At 38.8% G+C, this 17,301-nt stretch overlaps 1 protein-coding gene and 1 long non-coding RNA gene across 2 annotated transcripts in view; one reads left to right on the top strand and one right to left on the bottom strand.

The window, feature by feature from the left end:
• The first annotated feature begins 275 nt into the window (after positions 1-275).
• ccdc88b (coiled-coil and HOOK domain protein 88B) overlaps positions 276-17,301 on the top strand; it is a 57,962-nt gene continuing 40,936 nt past the window's right edge. Inside the window, 7 exon segments of the mRNA XM_086085407.1 lie at positions 276-441; positions 3,874-4,022; positions 4,794-4,902; positions 12,087-12,156; positions 12,311-12,369; positions 14,708-14,791; positions 15,508-15,648. Coding sequence (XP_085941533.1) covers positions 382-441; positions 3,874-4,022; positions 4,794-4,902; positions 12,087-12,156; positions 12,311-12,369; positions 14,708-14,791; positions 15,508-15,648 — 672 coding nt within the window. The 5' untranslated portion in view covers positions 276-381.
• LOC147168624 (uncharacterized) lies at positions 14,640-17,088 on the bottom strand. Its single transcript, XR_015096004.1, has 3 exons — positions 17,011-17,088; positions 15,483-15,642; positions 14,640-14,778 (listed from the first exon to the last, which is right to left on the bottom strand). It is a non-coding gene; the product is annotated as an uncharacterized LOC147168624 (long non-coding RNA).

The following is a 17,301-nucleotide window of genomic DNA, read 5'->3' as shown; positions in this document are numbered from 1 at the left end:
CATGATGAAATGAGGCCTCGTCATGGGATTTCAGCACCTGATTTGTCAAATAACCATATGACATGCGTTGTGACCCATTTGAATAATAGGAAACGTGGTCGCGTGGAAAGTAAACTGCTTAACAAATGCCACGCGAGCCTTTTGACAATTCCGGTGTGGTTTTGCAATGAAACATGGGCGTCACAGTCAGAGAGGAAGAAGAGGAGGAGGAGGAGGAGGAGGAGGAGGAGGGCGGAAGGGGGAGGGAGGGCCTCACAAATGTCAAACTACTTCACTTGACAGAAGATGGACTCTGTGAGAGTCACTACATTAAAGCACTGATATTGTTTGTTAATCATCTGCCTGACTGCTGTAGTGCCTCTCATCTATTGTGGCACTACAATGGACTCAAGTGTGATGGAGATAATAGAAGAATTCATGGAGAGTGCCTTGGTACACTGGGTATGTCATTTAACATTTATCACTCTCGCCCAGAGAAAAAGGTCAACATTTTTTTTTTGTAACAATGATGTGCAGTGTAAAAATCTTACATTGCTTCAGTGTATTATTTCCATGGGTTGTTTACCATTCACGTAAATTTGAGCAAATTCAAAGACAACGTTGATGGTTACTAAATATATCAGTTCATTATGTGGAGCAAAACAAACGGCCGACTTCTCCTTTTTCGACGCTCCCTTTGCCGCTTTATAGATGGTTTCCCCGGTTTCACTTCCGTGTCCTTAGCCGGCTTCTTTTTTTTGTTGTTTTGTTCAAATAAGCCAAAAGCAATTGTGGATTTGTACAAGATAAAAAAAATAATCTGCTGTTTTTCATATGAGATGATAATCAGCCTTAAGTTCCCCCCCCCTCTTTTGCTCAATGAGGAGAATGTATGATGTAAAGCGGGATTCATGGCACCGACATTTTTTAAGCCTGTTGCTCAAGCCCCAAAAAAGACGCCATCGGAAAACAAAAAAATCTGAACAGATCCAGGATTTTGGAGCTCTGTTACCTTGAGCGGCTGTTCCTTTTCTTTCTGCTTTAATCGCCTTTCTTTTGATGGCTTTATGCTGTAATAAAAAAGAAGAAGAATGAATTAAATCAATGTTCTGCATAATAATATTTAGGAGCAACTTACTGAGAGCTGAGAACACAGTATTCATTATTTTAGTTTTCTGACAGTTAGCATTACACTAATAACCATTACCATTATAAATATAACTGACTGTCATGTAGCGCAATTTTAAAGTGGAAGTCAAGCTTAAACAAGCATTTCTTGACAATAATATGTTAAATGTGATCTCACTAGTCTAAACATGACATTCTGATTAATATTACATTTGTGGAAAACGAGTTAGGAAGCAAAATCCAGCCATTAAAAAAAAAAGAATCCATCTCAGGGGGCAGCCATTTTGCCACCTGCTGTCGACTGAAGATGACATCACAGTTGCTCAGGGTCCAGGCAACGGCCAATCACAGCTTACCTGTTTTTTTTGAAGATGAGCTTTGATTGGTTGTTACCAGAAATGAGCAACTGTGACATCATCTTCAGTCCGTTGGGGCGGATGTGGATGTGCTGCTTTGAAGACCCCCTTTTTCTTTTATCGCTCAGTTCCTTAGACTTAGTCTGACTCGCTAATGCTAATTAGCGAGCTACTCGCGGCACTTTTATCACTCAAAAGAACGGCTCCACGCTACAAAAAAAAACAACTTTTATTGGAATAACTTGATTGTGACATTTTCCTTCTACTCTCTAATATGGCTACAACTTAACAGTGTATCAGACCGCATGGAACCACACTGCCCCTAAGTGGCCACATCGAGTACAACATGAACAGCGCTCCCAATAAAGGCACACACAAACAAAGGGAAGACAGTATAAAATAATTTAAATAAAATCGATTTTGGGACATTTAAAATAGATTCTGAATTGTACTAAATGAGAATCGCGATTCTTATGAGAATCGATTTTTTGGCACACCCCTAATTATACAAAAGCCCTGTAATAATTTGAGCGGTACTAAAATTGAAGTATTATCGTTTCATTTGGAACCAAACAGTCAGTGATTGCACAAAGTCTGTCTGACTGTCGGATGCTTCGGGGTAGATGAGACCAGCAGTTGCAGCGGTTTGGCCTGGTGGCTGGCGGTCTGCACTTCATGAGAGATGAGACACAATTTTCACAAAAACACAAATAAGTGTTTAAGTGTGCACGTGCCTGATGGTTAGCCCAGCTTTTAAGATGTCAAATTCTTCATTGCGCCTGCAGTTTGTAGACATTGTGCATCTTCCTTGAGGGGATTTTGCCAATGCACTTACTCAGAGTCAGCGGCATGGGAGCTCTACCCCGCGAGTCATGCGCTGAATGACGCGCACGCAGCGCCTTGTATACCCTCAAGACCTCGAGCACGTGGTCTCACCTCAGATGCCCAGCCACTTCCAGCTTGTGTCTCCATTTACCAACAGTGCAGGTGGAAATGAACTTCATTATACCGCCATTTGCATTGGCAGCTCTTCTTAGCAGAGCTTGAAACATTGGCTGCCGCCCCATTTGGCTGCTTGTCACCGCGAAGCGCTTTCAAAGCGTGAGCGCGCTAGTCCCACCTGTCCACAAGGGTGTAAAGCGGCTTCTGCGTGCCGGCTTGTGTGAAAAGGCTCCCCGTTTCCATTGTTGTCACTCTCAAGAGGCCTTTGCCGCTCGCCCACTGAGGTCCATCAGGACCAAAAACCCATGCTTTAAGAAGTGCTTTTTTCTGCTCTGCATTTGGTTTTGGGCCAAAGTTACCCAATGATGGTCAGACACCATGATGTTATTATTAATCTACAATTAATGTTAGAAATATGCAAAAAATCTGTTGGAAAAAAGGTGGAAGAAGGCAGACAGGCGAACTTTATACGTGTATATCTGCACAACTGGATGTGATTAGTTTTAGCCTACTATAACCCCCCCCTAAAAAAAACTGAACTAAACAGAGGGGAGAAAGAGCTTGTGTATTATTAGTGGTAATTCAATTTACGAGTGACCCTACCTTTTTTGAGATTGTGAGCAAACAAGGAACGCTAAAAGGTGGCAGCGAATTTCACAAGCAGCAGATATTGAAAAATTCTTCAAAAGTGTCCCAGTTTTTGCCACTCCAGTTACATTAACTAAACATAAGTTAGCCTGAGCAAAGTCTGCTATCTTAATGGTAACGCGTAATCCAAAATGCATAGACACGCTAACGAGACTAGCATCAATGCTGTTTTGTTTACAGGGTTAATATACTGTAGTTTTGGAATTTTCATGTTAGTTTTTATTTTTATTTCGTTTTGAGTTTTGTTCCTCTGCGACAGACTTGAGCGTCCTTGTTCCGGGTAATATCAGAATAAATACATTTAAAATCAACCCCAAAGGCTATAACTTTGCCTGAGCAAAGTCTGCTAGCTTAATGCTAACGTGTAATCCAAAATGCTATAGACACGCTAACGAAACTAGCATTGATGCTGTGTTGGTTACAGGGTTAATATACTGTAGTTTTGGAATTTTCATGATCGTTTTTTTTCCGTTTAGATTTTTTTTCTCTGCGACACGCTTTCGAACATCCTTGTTCCAGTTAATATCAAAATAAATACATTCAAAATCAACGCCAAAGGCTCATGTATTAGATTAATTACCAAAGATGAAAACAAAGGACATTTATGCTATAATTATAGTTAGTTCTTGTTAGTTTTGTAAACATTAAATGTTCATTTAGTTTTATAAAAAGCATGCTCATTTTTATTTTATTTTGTTACCGTAAATGTTTTTTTTCAATTTCAGTTTAACTTACTGACCTGCTGTGACCATCTTTTTTTTCGTGTATATACATATGTATGCATGTATTATATTGTCCTAAACTTCTGTTTCTCTCTTAGGTTCATCTCTTTGAGAAGATGGTGGAGATGGAGAACGGCGTTCTACTCTCCAGTCAGTACATCGAAGTGAACTCCGTTTCCCATAATTCCCGGGACTGCTACCTCAGACTGACCGATGGGATTTTCCTCAACGAGGTCATGAGGATCATGTAAGGCTTGTTTAAAACCAGTTGCATGTCAGGATGCGGTCAGGCTCAGGCAGCATGGTGGCAAAGTTCAAAGTTTGGGGTCGAGTCTCCTTTGGTGGAGTTTGTTCTACCACGTTCCAATTAATCAAAGATTAAATTGTCCGTATTGTACACTATAAAAAAATAGATGGATGAATTAAAAAAAAAAAACTGCGACAATTGGAGATATGTTTAAAAAATGCAGCAAAAAAGTGTTCTTTGAAGCATGATTCAAATTAAAAAATAGTTTTTATTGTCTTGCATAAACTTAATGTAACATTTATCACACTCACATTCATAATGCTTGCATTGTTCTACAGTCACTTTGATAAATGGCATTAATTCGCAATCCATTCATATTTGCCACAAATATCCAATGAAACATGAAATGGGTTCTGCATACATGGCGCCCTGTTAATCATCTCAACTGAACTTCTCATCAGCGTGCTATATTTTTTTTCATTCAAGCCATATCTTTCGTAATTGACAAGACAGGATTTTCGGTCAGTAGTTGGCGGAAGGCTGATTAATTTGGCCCGACTTAACCTCGGTTATTTCAACAGCTAATTGCATGAGGATTCTCACTGGCAGCGTGGCGGGCTTATTAAAATTTTATTCACCGACTGCAGAATTCCACCACTGCATACAGATTTTTTTTTCCATCTGGGGCTGAAATGTGGTAACGAGCAGTTTGATCAAGCTACTGTAAATACGCTAACATGTCAACGTGACGCCTGTGATTGTGTGTCGCAGAGACCCCAACCCAAGAGTGGAGAGGTTGTTCGACAGCAACATGGATGACTACATGCCGAGGATACAGAACTTCTCCATCTTAAATCGACACCTGCGAGCCTTCTACCAGGTAGCTGAGACGTCGCTGGGAAAGGTCACGATGCTACATTTGATTATCAGGATCATTTTAGTGTTTGGATTTCTATTTCTACAAACACAATCCTGGTTCAGATTCCTGACTCAAGCCTGCTACCGGTTCGTCGTGGAGCCCCTTAGCTAGCAAGCTAGCTGGTGGCTAGCAACGCGCCACCCGGTAGAATAGAGTCCAACCCCTTGAGACTTTGGTTGATGAAATATGACGTTTTGGGCGTCTCCTTAGAAGTCATGATTTCAGAGGTACAAGGTTTTGGTCCGACACCAAAGAAATACACATTTAAAGGGATACTTGACTCATTGAGCCATTTTCAGCTGCAAAAAGTTAATAGTTTGTCCAGAATGAATTTGGTAACTACATTATTTGACATGTACAATGAATACCTTAAAATACTAATTTTTCCACTTGCTGTTGACATCACCTGTGCTGAGGAAGTTGGTAACGATCAATCATGGCTCAGTTTGCTGACCAAACCCAGAAAACAGGTGAACCATGGTTGGTCGTTACCTACTTCCTCAACACAGGTGATGTCATCTTCAGTCGACAGCAAGTGGAAAAATTTGTTTTTAAAGTTATTAATTGTACAAGAAAAATAATGAAATTATCAAATTCATTCTGGACAAAATATTAACGTTTTACGGATGAAATGGGCTCAATGAGTCAAGTATCCCTTTAAAAAAAAATCTCAATTGTCTTAAAGTGTAATAAGTCAGGTCCTTAGTCAATATACGAAAATACCGTAAAATTTAACACTTTAAAATACAATTTTCTCAATTTATGGGGGAAAAAACATCAAAACAAATCAACTTATGGTTTTATGAATCGTTATTGGGCTATGAAAAGGAAAATTTATTCAATATCGATTAATCGATTTTTTTAAACCCAGCCCTATTCTATATACTTATCATATAATATCTATTTTTTACCATTCAAACATGTCGGTCGTTAACAATACTCTTCACTATGATGTGTGAGATTCACAAGATATTTATATTCACTTTACTGGGACAAAGGATTATACGTAATGGGGAATTAGTTAATGAGACTTGCTAATGACATTTACTTTGCCAAAAATGCATACGACATAAAAGCATTTCCAGATGAAAAAGAGGTGCAACGGCTCTTCAAGGGCAAGAACTGAAACAACTTCCAGCTCATTATAAATAGAAAAGCCTCTTAAAAGGCAGAGACATTCTTCTGCTAAAACATAACTCAAGGCTACAAGGAAGAGGGACGGATGGAGGAGAGCGTTTCTCGCTGTAAGGTTGCAAAAACAGAGAACAAGATGGAAAAGTGAAGCAACTATTAGTCTCACTACAAGAGCATTCCTCCTAGGGATATTGTAAATAGTTGGAAGTGCACTCAGGGGATGGCGGCGCATTTGCACGAACAAGAAGATGAAACAGAACATTTCCTTCCTCTATTATGAAGCAAATTGGGTGATTTTCTTTTAGCTGCCATTGTGTGGTGGCAGGGCAGGACAGGAACAGACCGTTTATCAAAGAGGTTGCAGTATCATTTTTGTGCAGTGCACATGTGCTGGTGTCATTTGAAGACATTACCTTCTAGTTTCTCTCGAGGAGGATTGACGAGACAAAGAATGTCTCCCCGAGCAACAGTCAGGTGGAGTTGCTAGTCACACAACATAGCAACCACAGTTTTTTTCGGGTTTCACTTCCTTATTTTTTCGTGAATCACTCGTGTTTTGAAAGCTCAGAGCAACGCTTGATTCACATCAAGTCAATGTAAGACGACGTCATTGTGTGTTTGACACAAGGCCTCTAGACAGTAATGTTTTGCTTACATAAAATGTGCTTGGTCTTTTGGTCTTTTACAACCCTCAGCATTGGGGATTCATTATAAAAGTTCAGAACTCAAATAAAGTTTGAACAGTGCCATAGCATGGGATGCCAATTCCCACGCAGGGAGTGTCAAGTATTTGTGGCTTTAATCCAGTAGACCTACTGTATAGACACTCTTGGGTCCTCTAGTGCAGTACTGATCTTTTTGGAACCAAAACAATCCTTGACAGAGTATGTAATGAGCTACATTTGTTTATAGACCGACAGACACAGACAGATAGATGGGCGGATGGACGGATGGACAGAGGGACAGACGGACGGACAGACAGAAAGAAAGACAGACAGATAGATGATAGACGGACAGACGGATAGAGAGACAGACGGAAATATGGACAGACGGATAGAGAGACAGACGGACAGAGAGACAGACAGACAGATAGATAGATAGATAGATAGATAGATAGATAGATAGATAGATAGACAGACAGACAGACAGAGAAGCAAACAGACAGACAGATGGATAGACCGACGGATGAATAGAGAGGCAGACAGACAGATGATAGATGGACAGACAGACAGACAGACAGACAGACAGATAGATAGATAGATAGATAGATAGATAGATAGATAGATAGATAGATAGATAGATAGATAGATAGATAGATAGATAGATAGATAGATAGATAGACAGACAGACAGACAGACAGACAGACAGACAGACAGGCAGACGGACAGACGGATGGATAGGCAGACAGACAGAAAGACAGACAGATGATAGATGGACAGACAGATGGATAGACCGACGGATGAATAGAGAGGCAGACAGACAGACAGACAGTTGATAGATGGATAGATAGATAGATAGATAGATAGATAGATAGATAGATAGATAGATAGATAGATAGATAGATAGATAGATAGATAGATAGATAGATAGATAAATACCAAATTTGGCACGAGGCGGATGAATGAGTTCTCTCATTAAGCAACAAGGAAAAGTCGGAACCTTGAAAACTGTCACAGTCCATCCATCCATCCATTTTCTGTACCGCTTGTCCTCACAAGGGTCGCAGGGGTTGCTGGAGCCTATCCCAGCTGGCTTCGGGCAGTAGGCGGGGTACACCCTGAACTGGTTGCCAGCCAATCGCAGGGCACACAGAGACGAACAACCATACTCACAGTTTCAGCTATAAACAATTCAGCAGCGTTTTATAGGATTTAATTTGGCTCAAAATGTGAAACCTCAAAGAAATGGCAGACTGTTAAATCTTTGTTGATTCTGTGGGTGGCGGTGCACGGCTGTGCTTAGGCGGTGGAGTGAATTGTCTGTTTAGAAGGGGAGTTTGCATTTTAAAACCTGCTCATTACAAGCAGGTAATTATAAGCGAGTGGTGGATTTTCAATAGCAACGGTCAGGAGCTACTGCTGTCCATTCTTTATACTCCATACTGCTTGTCATCATGGTGGGCGAGTTGGAGGCTACCCCAGGTGACTTTGCGCGAGAGGCGAGGTACACTGGAGTGCTCGCCGGCCGATTCCATTCAGTATAAAATATCATAAAAATCTGGATCTGCCACCTCTGCCGCCAGATATAAAGCTAATAAGCATCCAAAAGTGACGACTTAATTAAGTTGGATAATCTACAGAGGAAATCCGGTGTGTAAAGTGAATCCATCTCAACAGCCAAACGGAAGACGACGCGATATGGAGATCATAATGTTGCAGATGGATTACAACTCTCTTCACTCGTGCAGCCAGAGAAGCCTGGTGGAAACGTTGATTTGTGAATGCAGAACTTAAAAGCAGTTGATTATTTTTCGGAGGCCGACTTGTAGAGAGATCAGGACTAATTCCTCGTCTACTCATTTGCTATGGTAAACTGCACTCCCACTCGCGACGCAGGCTGGCAGATGTTGGCGCTTAGCGTGGCAGCAGATAATTGCACGTGTGTCAGCCATGTCGTTAATCTGTGGAATAAACGGCATATTGATGATGGCGCCAAATGCTGATGTCAACACTACACTAGACTACATTTTTGTCTGTCACGCCGCAGAAGGAATCGCCCCCGACCGAGCATGACGACATCAACGGCAATCTTCGGCACAAAACTGTTCAATTTCGTCTGTTTGGCTGCACCATAGCACAGAGCCCCGAAGAAGCAGAAACCTCAGGTTGGCTGCACTCAAAGGATCTCGGCCCGTCCGTACATTGCCTCTCGAGCGGCGTGCACTTAATACATGCAGGATGCGGCAGAGTGAGCACTAATTGTGACTTTTTCCCCCGCACTCTGACGATTGCGTGTCCATGGATACAGCAGGAAAATGCGAACAGGTGGCAGAGCGGCAAGCCAAAGTCAGTCTGTGGCTCTGTGACAATAAGCATTTTTTAATTAACAGCAAAAAAAGTTTGGTCGTCATCATTGAAGCTGAAATTAGCAGCTTGGAAGGAGGCACAGTTTGCCCGTCTTTAGTGTTAAAAAACAAAAAAAACAACAAAGACTTGAAGTTGTTCCCGCCAGAAATGACAGGTTTTTGGACAGGCGCTGCATGACATTATCCAGTTTGATTTAATATTTTTCTAAATTTGCCAGAAGATATGCTCAAATTGTGTTGCCAAGCATGCTGCCTATCTCGGAATTACTGCTTTAACGGGTTCGCCGAAATGGACAAGATTCTCAATATTCATGCCAGATATCTCGATATTGATAAAATGAGACTATGGGTTCACTAGCTTGTTAACCATGTCTAGCCCTAGCACATCTTTCACGATGTGTTGGAAATTCTGACTGAGGGAGAGCTGGTGGCTTACATTCACAAGTATTTTCCAGCAATAGCATGTTTATGAGCGGGGAAAGTTGATTCGTTGTAATTTTTGCCAAGCACGACTTGCACAACACTGGTTTAGATCCTCTTTTTCTAATCTGAAAGGCCTCCAAATACTGGAGGATGACTTTCTTTAAAAAAAAAAATTCAAAATCCGTCAAATGTGTTCTGTAGCGGCACACATTTTTATTTTTATTAATGTCCCCGAAGCATATAGTGTGTGCGTATGTATTCTTCCTCGCTACCTCCGTTAGCTTTAGCTAGCTAAAATAGCTTTAGCGCTAGCTAGCTAGCTACCTATCTACACATTTAAGAGATTATTGACAATTAGTGTAATTTTGTCCGCCATATTTAAATTTAGTCTTAGTTTTAGTCTAGTTTCAACCACGCTTGTTAGTTTTTGTCGTAGTCAACCTCATCTCGTTTTTATTAAGTCAATTTTTAGTCATTAGCATTTCAGTTTTTATTTTAGTCCAAAAAAAAGTCAGGACAATCATTTAAACCCTTTTTTTTTTAGGTCAGCAGATTATTAACATTAACATTTCGGATCTAAAATTATTTCACATAAAATTTTCTCTCATCTTTTTTTAATGAAAAACAACTTCACACTCAATTACAGTATATCAACAAGTGGCTAATATGGCTCCATGCTATGAGCTAGTAAATTAACCAGCATTAGTTAGCGGTGGGATTAGCATGTTGCACTCACTACCTTGAGTTTTGAAAGGGGGCGTGACTGTCACAGCGACAGATTAGCAGAGACGAGATTTTACAAAATCATATAATTTTTCGTCTCGTTTTTGTTCATGAACTAAAATGTCCATAGATTTTAGTCCAAAGTGAAGTAGATTTTCGTCTCGTCTGCATTAGTAGACAAAAATACATACTAATTTAGTCTCAGTTATTGTTTATTAAAGTCTAGTGGAGTTTTAGCCCAGTGAAAAATTTGTGTTGACGAAATTATGTTAGCTTAGTTTTCGTTGATGAAATTAACACTATTGACAATATTTATTAATGTTATTTCTACAAAGCACTTCCATTACTTCCTATGGAGGAAAATATGTTGAACAAAAACAAAGTTGCTTGTTAAAGTGCTATACATGCGTACCCGTGGGAGTGAATGTTGAACCTTCGCCACATGCTGGTTCATCCTGCATGTCTGGTCTCAGTGAACCGGCATCATCATCAAAACTTTCCAGGAGCCAGTTTGTGTTGGAAACAAAGAGAAGCGCTTTTTGCTTGTCTAGTACTTTTCTAAGTGTTTTTTGTTCAGGAGAACAGATTGTTAATAGACCCAAGTGAAACACATTCTGTTGCAACAGAGAGACCCGAGATGTCGTTAAGGGAGAATAACTTGGCAAAGGTGCTGCTTTGTGGTCATAACATAGAATTTGTGTCAAGGCAGTGACAGCAGTTGAATCATGCTGCTGTAAATCTTGCGTCAGGCTGTGTTGACATTGTGTACTGTACATTTGAGATGTGACCAAACCAAGCTAATGAGGGTGTAAAACTAAGGGAATGTTTCCACTACCAGCCAAAAGTTTGCTACACCCAAATATATATTTACACAATATTTGGGAGCTGGAAAACAAATACACTACAGAAACATTTTTATCTTTCACAGTAGAATTATTATTATTATTATTTTGGGAGAACACTTTATTTGTTAATTTTTATTTTAGAATATCAAATAAAATGCTGGAAGGGCTATTATTATTATTAACTGCGGCTAAACAGATTTCTGATGGTGCTATAGCACCCCCTAGCCACAGTGTAGCGTCATCCACAATATTTAAGTCAAGTCAAGTCATCTTTATTTCAAACAGCCTTAGCTGTCACAAAGCGCTTTACACAAAATAAAATTGTATTTTTATTTTTAGTTGTCGTGATTTTTTCTTTAATACTGTCAGAACATCTTTTTGTGGTAGTCTGTTTTTTGTGTGCTAAATAAATACGTGAAATGAATAGAGAATGTTCAATCTTGAAAGATTCTTAATAAATTTTTGTTAAATAAATATGAACTTGGGATATTATACTGGGTCACCTGATTATTTTCATACAATAATTTAATTATAATAATACTCGCACTTTGGCACCTGCAGATTTGCATGTTAGAGGATTTTTTTCCTCAAGATTATTTATATATATATATTGCAAGATTTCTACCTCATTTGTTGTGGAAAACATTGGTTGAATGTTTATGTTTGTATAATGTTTTTTGAAGAATTGTTTGGGTTTGTTAAAAAAATAATCATTTTAATGGCCGTCATTTATTCACGGCTTTTCCCTATTCGCAAGCTAGCCAGGTCCCTATGCCCCGCGAATAGCGAGGTTCGTCTATATAATTAATAATAATATAATAACTATAATTCTGATTTTCAGGAGTACAATTACGATGTTATATCAAACGCTGGCTAATCTTTAAAAGTTTTTTTTTCTAATTCTCTTAATCTTTAAAAACAAAACAAATTCAACCTTTGACAAGTGCAAATCCATAATGTTTTTCTCTGATCACATGAATGTTTTTTTTGTCTAGGAGAACCTGCAGCAGTTGATATTGATGCCTCTCCCCAACATCGCCATCTTGGGCCAAGACCCCTTCACAGGTACAAGATAATCCTGTGATCCTATCTGTGCGGCAGCGTAGCCATTCCGCTTCATTCGGCAGTCCTTATCAGTGCAAAGCATTACGGTGATAATGACAGTGAGGCCACGATGGTGATGATAATGATGACACTTACTGTATCTCTGTGTGCTCAGAGGCAGCCGTGGAGGAACTGAGGCGCTTGCTGCTACTCTTGCTCGGATGTGCCGTGCAGGTGAGACAGCCGCTATTGTGTTGCTATGTTAGCTCACCAATGGAGAGAATTGTTACTGGCAGAGACCAGTGGGACTGTTTTACAATTTGTGAGTATCAGACCTACATCTAAGATGGGGAGGAATGGATTATATTTTCAGTAGAAACTTGAATATAGATATTTTTGCTGTATGGACAAGTAATGGGAGCTATTTATTGCTGCTGCATGAAGTAAAAAAAATAAGAAAAGAAAACTTTTTATTTGGACTTTCTACAAGATTTACTATTCTGTCTGTGGGAACATGAAAGAAAGGCCTACATGGCTCACAATCTCAGTTTTAGGTCAGTCCAAGGTTGGATACGTTTTTTCCAAGTGAAAAAAATTATGACGAAAACGATGTACTTGAGAAAGTGCAATCCCCAGTTCATTAAGTGCGGCTTTGTGCAGGGGGGGAAATGAGGCAGAGCCGAGAGACCGGGTGTGCAGTGTGGGTTGTCCAGCGAAGCACTGAAGCCCTCAAACCTTTCGTGGCATTTAGAAACGCCAAAGATGGAGGATTATTTAAGAGAGAAAAAAACAGGCAACTGAAACAGCTTGTCGAGCAAAAGATTGCTCGAGCAATTCATCAAATTCAATTGCAGATTAAATGGCTATTTAGAGTGCCTCCCCTTTTTTTTTTTTTTGCTGTGATAAAATCTAGTCATTAGTCATTTATGTGTTCGTAAGCCTTACCTGAGACTTAAAATAGTATTTTTGTAGCAGCTTGGTTAGTTCCTTGAATTATTAGTCTAGTTGCCATCTTGTTGCAGGTTTATATTAGACAGAACATAATGTATCATAAATGTCACTTAACGATCACATTAAAAAATATATTTATAAACTGTGTAAAGGTGAATGATGGGCTCATTAACATATTTTCGTACGAGATCTTGATTAGTGGATTAGTTGTTGACAAAGAATGAATAGGATTTAATATTCATTGAGGAGCCTAGCTAAGGCAGGGTAGCTTAATTCAACTGTTCCGGGGCCACAAACGTGCTTTAATGCTACACTCTAAAAAATTTGAGATTACAAATTGAATTGTTGATCAACTTGAAAAAAAAAAATCGCTTCAATTGGTAACACACGATTGAATTAAGTTAGTCCAAAGTGAATATATTAAGTTTAATTAATTATGAGTTGATTAAACTATTTTACTGCCAAACATTAACCAAAAAACAACCCCTACAGTGCCAGCCGATTTCGAGCATTTTCACTCATCTTTCAAGGCAAACAGAATATTGTGTGCTATGACTACGCTATTCCGTTATTTAGCAATTACGATTAGAAAATAGGTAATTTGAGTGACATCAAGCGAAAATGAAAAAAAATTGAGAAAACGAGCTTTTTGTGAAAGATACATTTTCTACACAACAATGACTTTGACACTAATATTTTTAGTTTAGTGACACTCTATGAATTAGATTTAATGTGACAAACGCTTTGATCATTAACAGCATCCTTGAAAACGTTCTATTTCTTAAGATCCGCCATGTTTTCATGTAATTTAATACCCGGGAGCCCATTGAAAAGAGAGACAAAGCTGCCATCTGCTGGCCATAGTTAGTGGGTATTTTTGGATTTTCACAACCCCATTCACAAACCAGCGCTGCACAAGACGTTGCACTGCCCATTGAGGAAGAAAAAGTAGTTGTCGTCAATTGACGTTTTTGGCGGCATTCATTGGGATTTTAGTACACGTCAATAAACATTTTTGGCGGTAAAAGAGTTAATACTTTGGATTGGAATCACTTTTGATTTACTTAATTCATGTGAATATATTAAGTTTAATAAACTAATAATTAATTAAATTGAATATATTCCTTTGGACTAACTTAATCAAATCGTTTGTTACCAATTGAAGCGATTTTTGGTCAACAATTCAATTTGTAATCTTAATTTGGTTCAGCAATTCTCTTTTTAGAGTGTACCCAGCGTCCGCGTTTTATCCTTAAAAATCTTTGACGGCACGTGAGAAATGTGAAGGACCCCATCCCCCAAATGATACGGGTCGGGAGCGAACGTCCTTGCTCATGGTAAACCATGAGCTGGAACTTGAATACTAATCAAATCAGAGTGAATCAATTAACAAAATATATAAAGTATATAACATTGTAAATATTTGAATAGGCTCAAAGGCCACGTTGTGCTGCGACAGTTGAACCCTGAGGTAAAAAAAAGAAGAAGAAAGAAGTCAAATCAACTCCAGATTGGTTTACTGATTTCTTAAGAGACTTTGTGTGTCAAGTGTACAGAAATAAAAGATTTTTCTGTGCCACTAATGAACGCACCTGATTGAGTTTATTTCTTGCATCCGCAGTGTGAGCATAAAGAGACGTTCATTCAGCAGATCCAGTCTCTGGACATCGAGACACAGGCTGCCCTCGCCGTCTGCATTCAACAGGTGCGTTCAGGTGCAGGCTGAACCTAATCCACAATGACTTTAATATTATTCACAGATTGACCCTCAATTCCGGGGAGATTTTCTATGGGGATTTTTATTCTTTAAAAGGATTTAGTAAAGAGTTTTTTTTTCTTTTGAACTGAAGTGTGAATAGAGCTCTTTTTCATTCCAGCAGCAGGAGCCTGAAAGGACCTCCACCTCTGTTATACGTGAACCTTTCTCCCTCTTCTCATTTTCTGTCAAACTGTCCGTTTGAATAAAGCACGGATGCCAATTGGAAGTAAAAAAAAAAAAAAAAAAAAATAACGCGCCATGAATAATTGCCCACATTACAGAAACAGCATGTTGCAGAGCAGCATGACTGAATTACAGTAACAGCATGTTGCCCACGAGTCTTTTTCGTTCCAGGCTTCTTTGCCTCATAAATCAGAGCGGTGAAGAGGTGTCCTCTCTGCGTCGATAGATGCACCCCCCCCCCCCCCCCCCCGCTTGCTGCTTATAACTTCCACCTGACGACATCTCAGACCTCCCCTCCTTTGCAAGCGATCATTTCTTTTGTATGCATGAGCGGGCAATTTATGGACACGCATATTTTTCTTTTCAATAATAACAAAATAAATAGAGGTTAATCTTACTTGACCTTCACACTGCTGAGTAATAAGATTACCGTAGTAGTTGATTTGTGTCCCACCTAGTCAACTGTGTCTTGGCTGCAGGTGACTCAGGATCCGCGCTCGGTGCTGCCGCTCCAGTGGGAAGAGTTGCTGGAGGTGGAAGGTGCAGACCTAAAGTTGGTCTTTAGCTCCATGGCCAAACAGATCCAAGGTATGCTGGCCCAGAGAGACACACAACTGGAGGTAAGCAAATATGATGTAACCACATTAGCCTTGAGTGATGCATCAAATGGATCCATTCTATTCATCCATTTTCTATAACACTTTTTGCAGCTAAGGCAAAGCCTGTGGTTAACACTGGACTGCTTAATAGCCGATCGCTTTGAAACATATTGATAATTAGTCTTTAACTCATTCACCGCCATTGACGGCTATAGATGTAAAAAATTCATTTGAACTATTTCTATTAGTTTAACATTTTTTCCACTTTTGTTAACAAGAGTATGAAAACCTAGATTTTTTTCATTGTATTAGAGCAGATATAAAATTTGTGATTAATTGTGAGTTAACTAGTGAAGTCATGTGATTAATTACGATTAAAAATTGTAATCGCCTGGCGCCCCTAATTTTTAATAACCATTTCTAAAAAAAAGAAGAAGAAAAAAAACATTGTTAAAAATTAAACAAAAAATGATTTGTAAAAAAAATTTCTTAAAAAAAAAAGATGGTCAAAAATTCAACAAAATTCTTATTTTTTTAAAAAAAAAGAAAATATTATAAAAAATTAGGGGCATCAGGCGATTAAAATGTGTAATCGTAATTAATCGCATGACTTCACTAGATAACTCACGATTAATCACAAATTTTAAATGTACAAAAAAATTATAGGTTTTCATACTCTTGTTAACAAAAATGGAAAAAAAATACTAAAAAACTAATATAAATAGTTAAAATGATCTATAGCAATGGCAGTGAATGAGTTAATGAATCTCACATGTATATTTTTGGAATATGGAGAAAACCAATGCCAGCACGAGAAAAAAGGAAGAGAATCAAGTCCAGAACCTCAGAATTGTGAGACAGACGTCTTTACCACTTGGCCTACTGTGCACTGCCAGGCACAGTCTCCTAAACTCCAATTCAGGAGTTGCATTAAAAGTTTTCTCTTGCTGTTTCAAAGTAACAAAGAATGATGCCGTACAATTCAATAGCATTAAAAACTACAACCACAATAATATACAACACACCTATTTTCTTTTTCTTTTTTTCTTTAAATGATTAGCTTTCATTATTTGCAGAAAAAAAACAACCTCGTGCATTCTGCTTTTTTTGTGCTCAGGCCAAAGCCCTGTCAAAATAATAGAGTACAGTAAACACCCTCTGCATTTAGGGAGTTATGATGTAGACCGTGCCCGTAATAGATAAAATCCACAATGTATAACATTTAAATACTACATAGAGTTAGGTACTAATTGAGCAAGTACAATAGCAATAGATAAGACAAACATTCGCCTTTTCCCACAAACTAACAAACTTAAGCTAGAATCTCATAATATATTAATAATCATAAACAAAGATGTATTGTACATGATAAAATTAACTTACAGCTGTCGCTTTCAGTGGGCGTAAAAAGCAGGATTACAATGCAGAATAATTTTCAGCACAAACTAGACTAATCTTGATGTCTACTTCCTGTTTTCAACCTTCTTCCAAATTTACTGTGTAAAATAATAGTGCGCTGCCACCTTGTGGCCAACAGTGGAATTACACCAAACAATTAACACGGACCAGAACACAAGAGCATTACAAATGTATAAAGAAAATCCGCAAGAGAGATGGACCGTGAACCTAGAACCCGCAATGGAGGGTTGTTTACTGTATTGTTTTGGCCCCATT

The sequence above is a fragment of the Leptonotus elevatus genome, chromosome 9 (assembly GCF_054856555.1).
Source record: "Leptonotus elevatus isolate MCC_2025b chromosome 9, RoL_Lele_1.0, whole genome shotgun sequence".
Lineage (NCBI taxonomy): Eukaryota > Metazoa > Chordata > Actinopteri > Syngnathiformes > Syngnathidae > Leptonotus > Leptonotus elevatus.
Note: the sequence above shows the minus strand (reverse complement) of the source record. Positions and strands in the feature narration are given on the sequence as shown.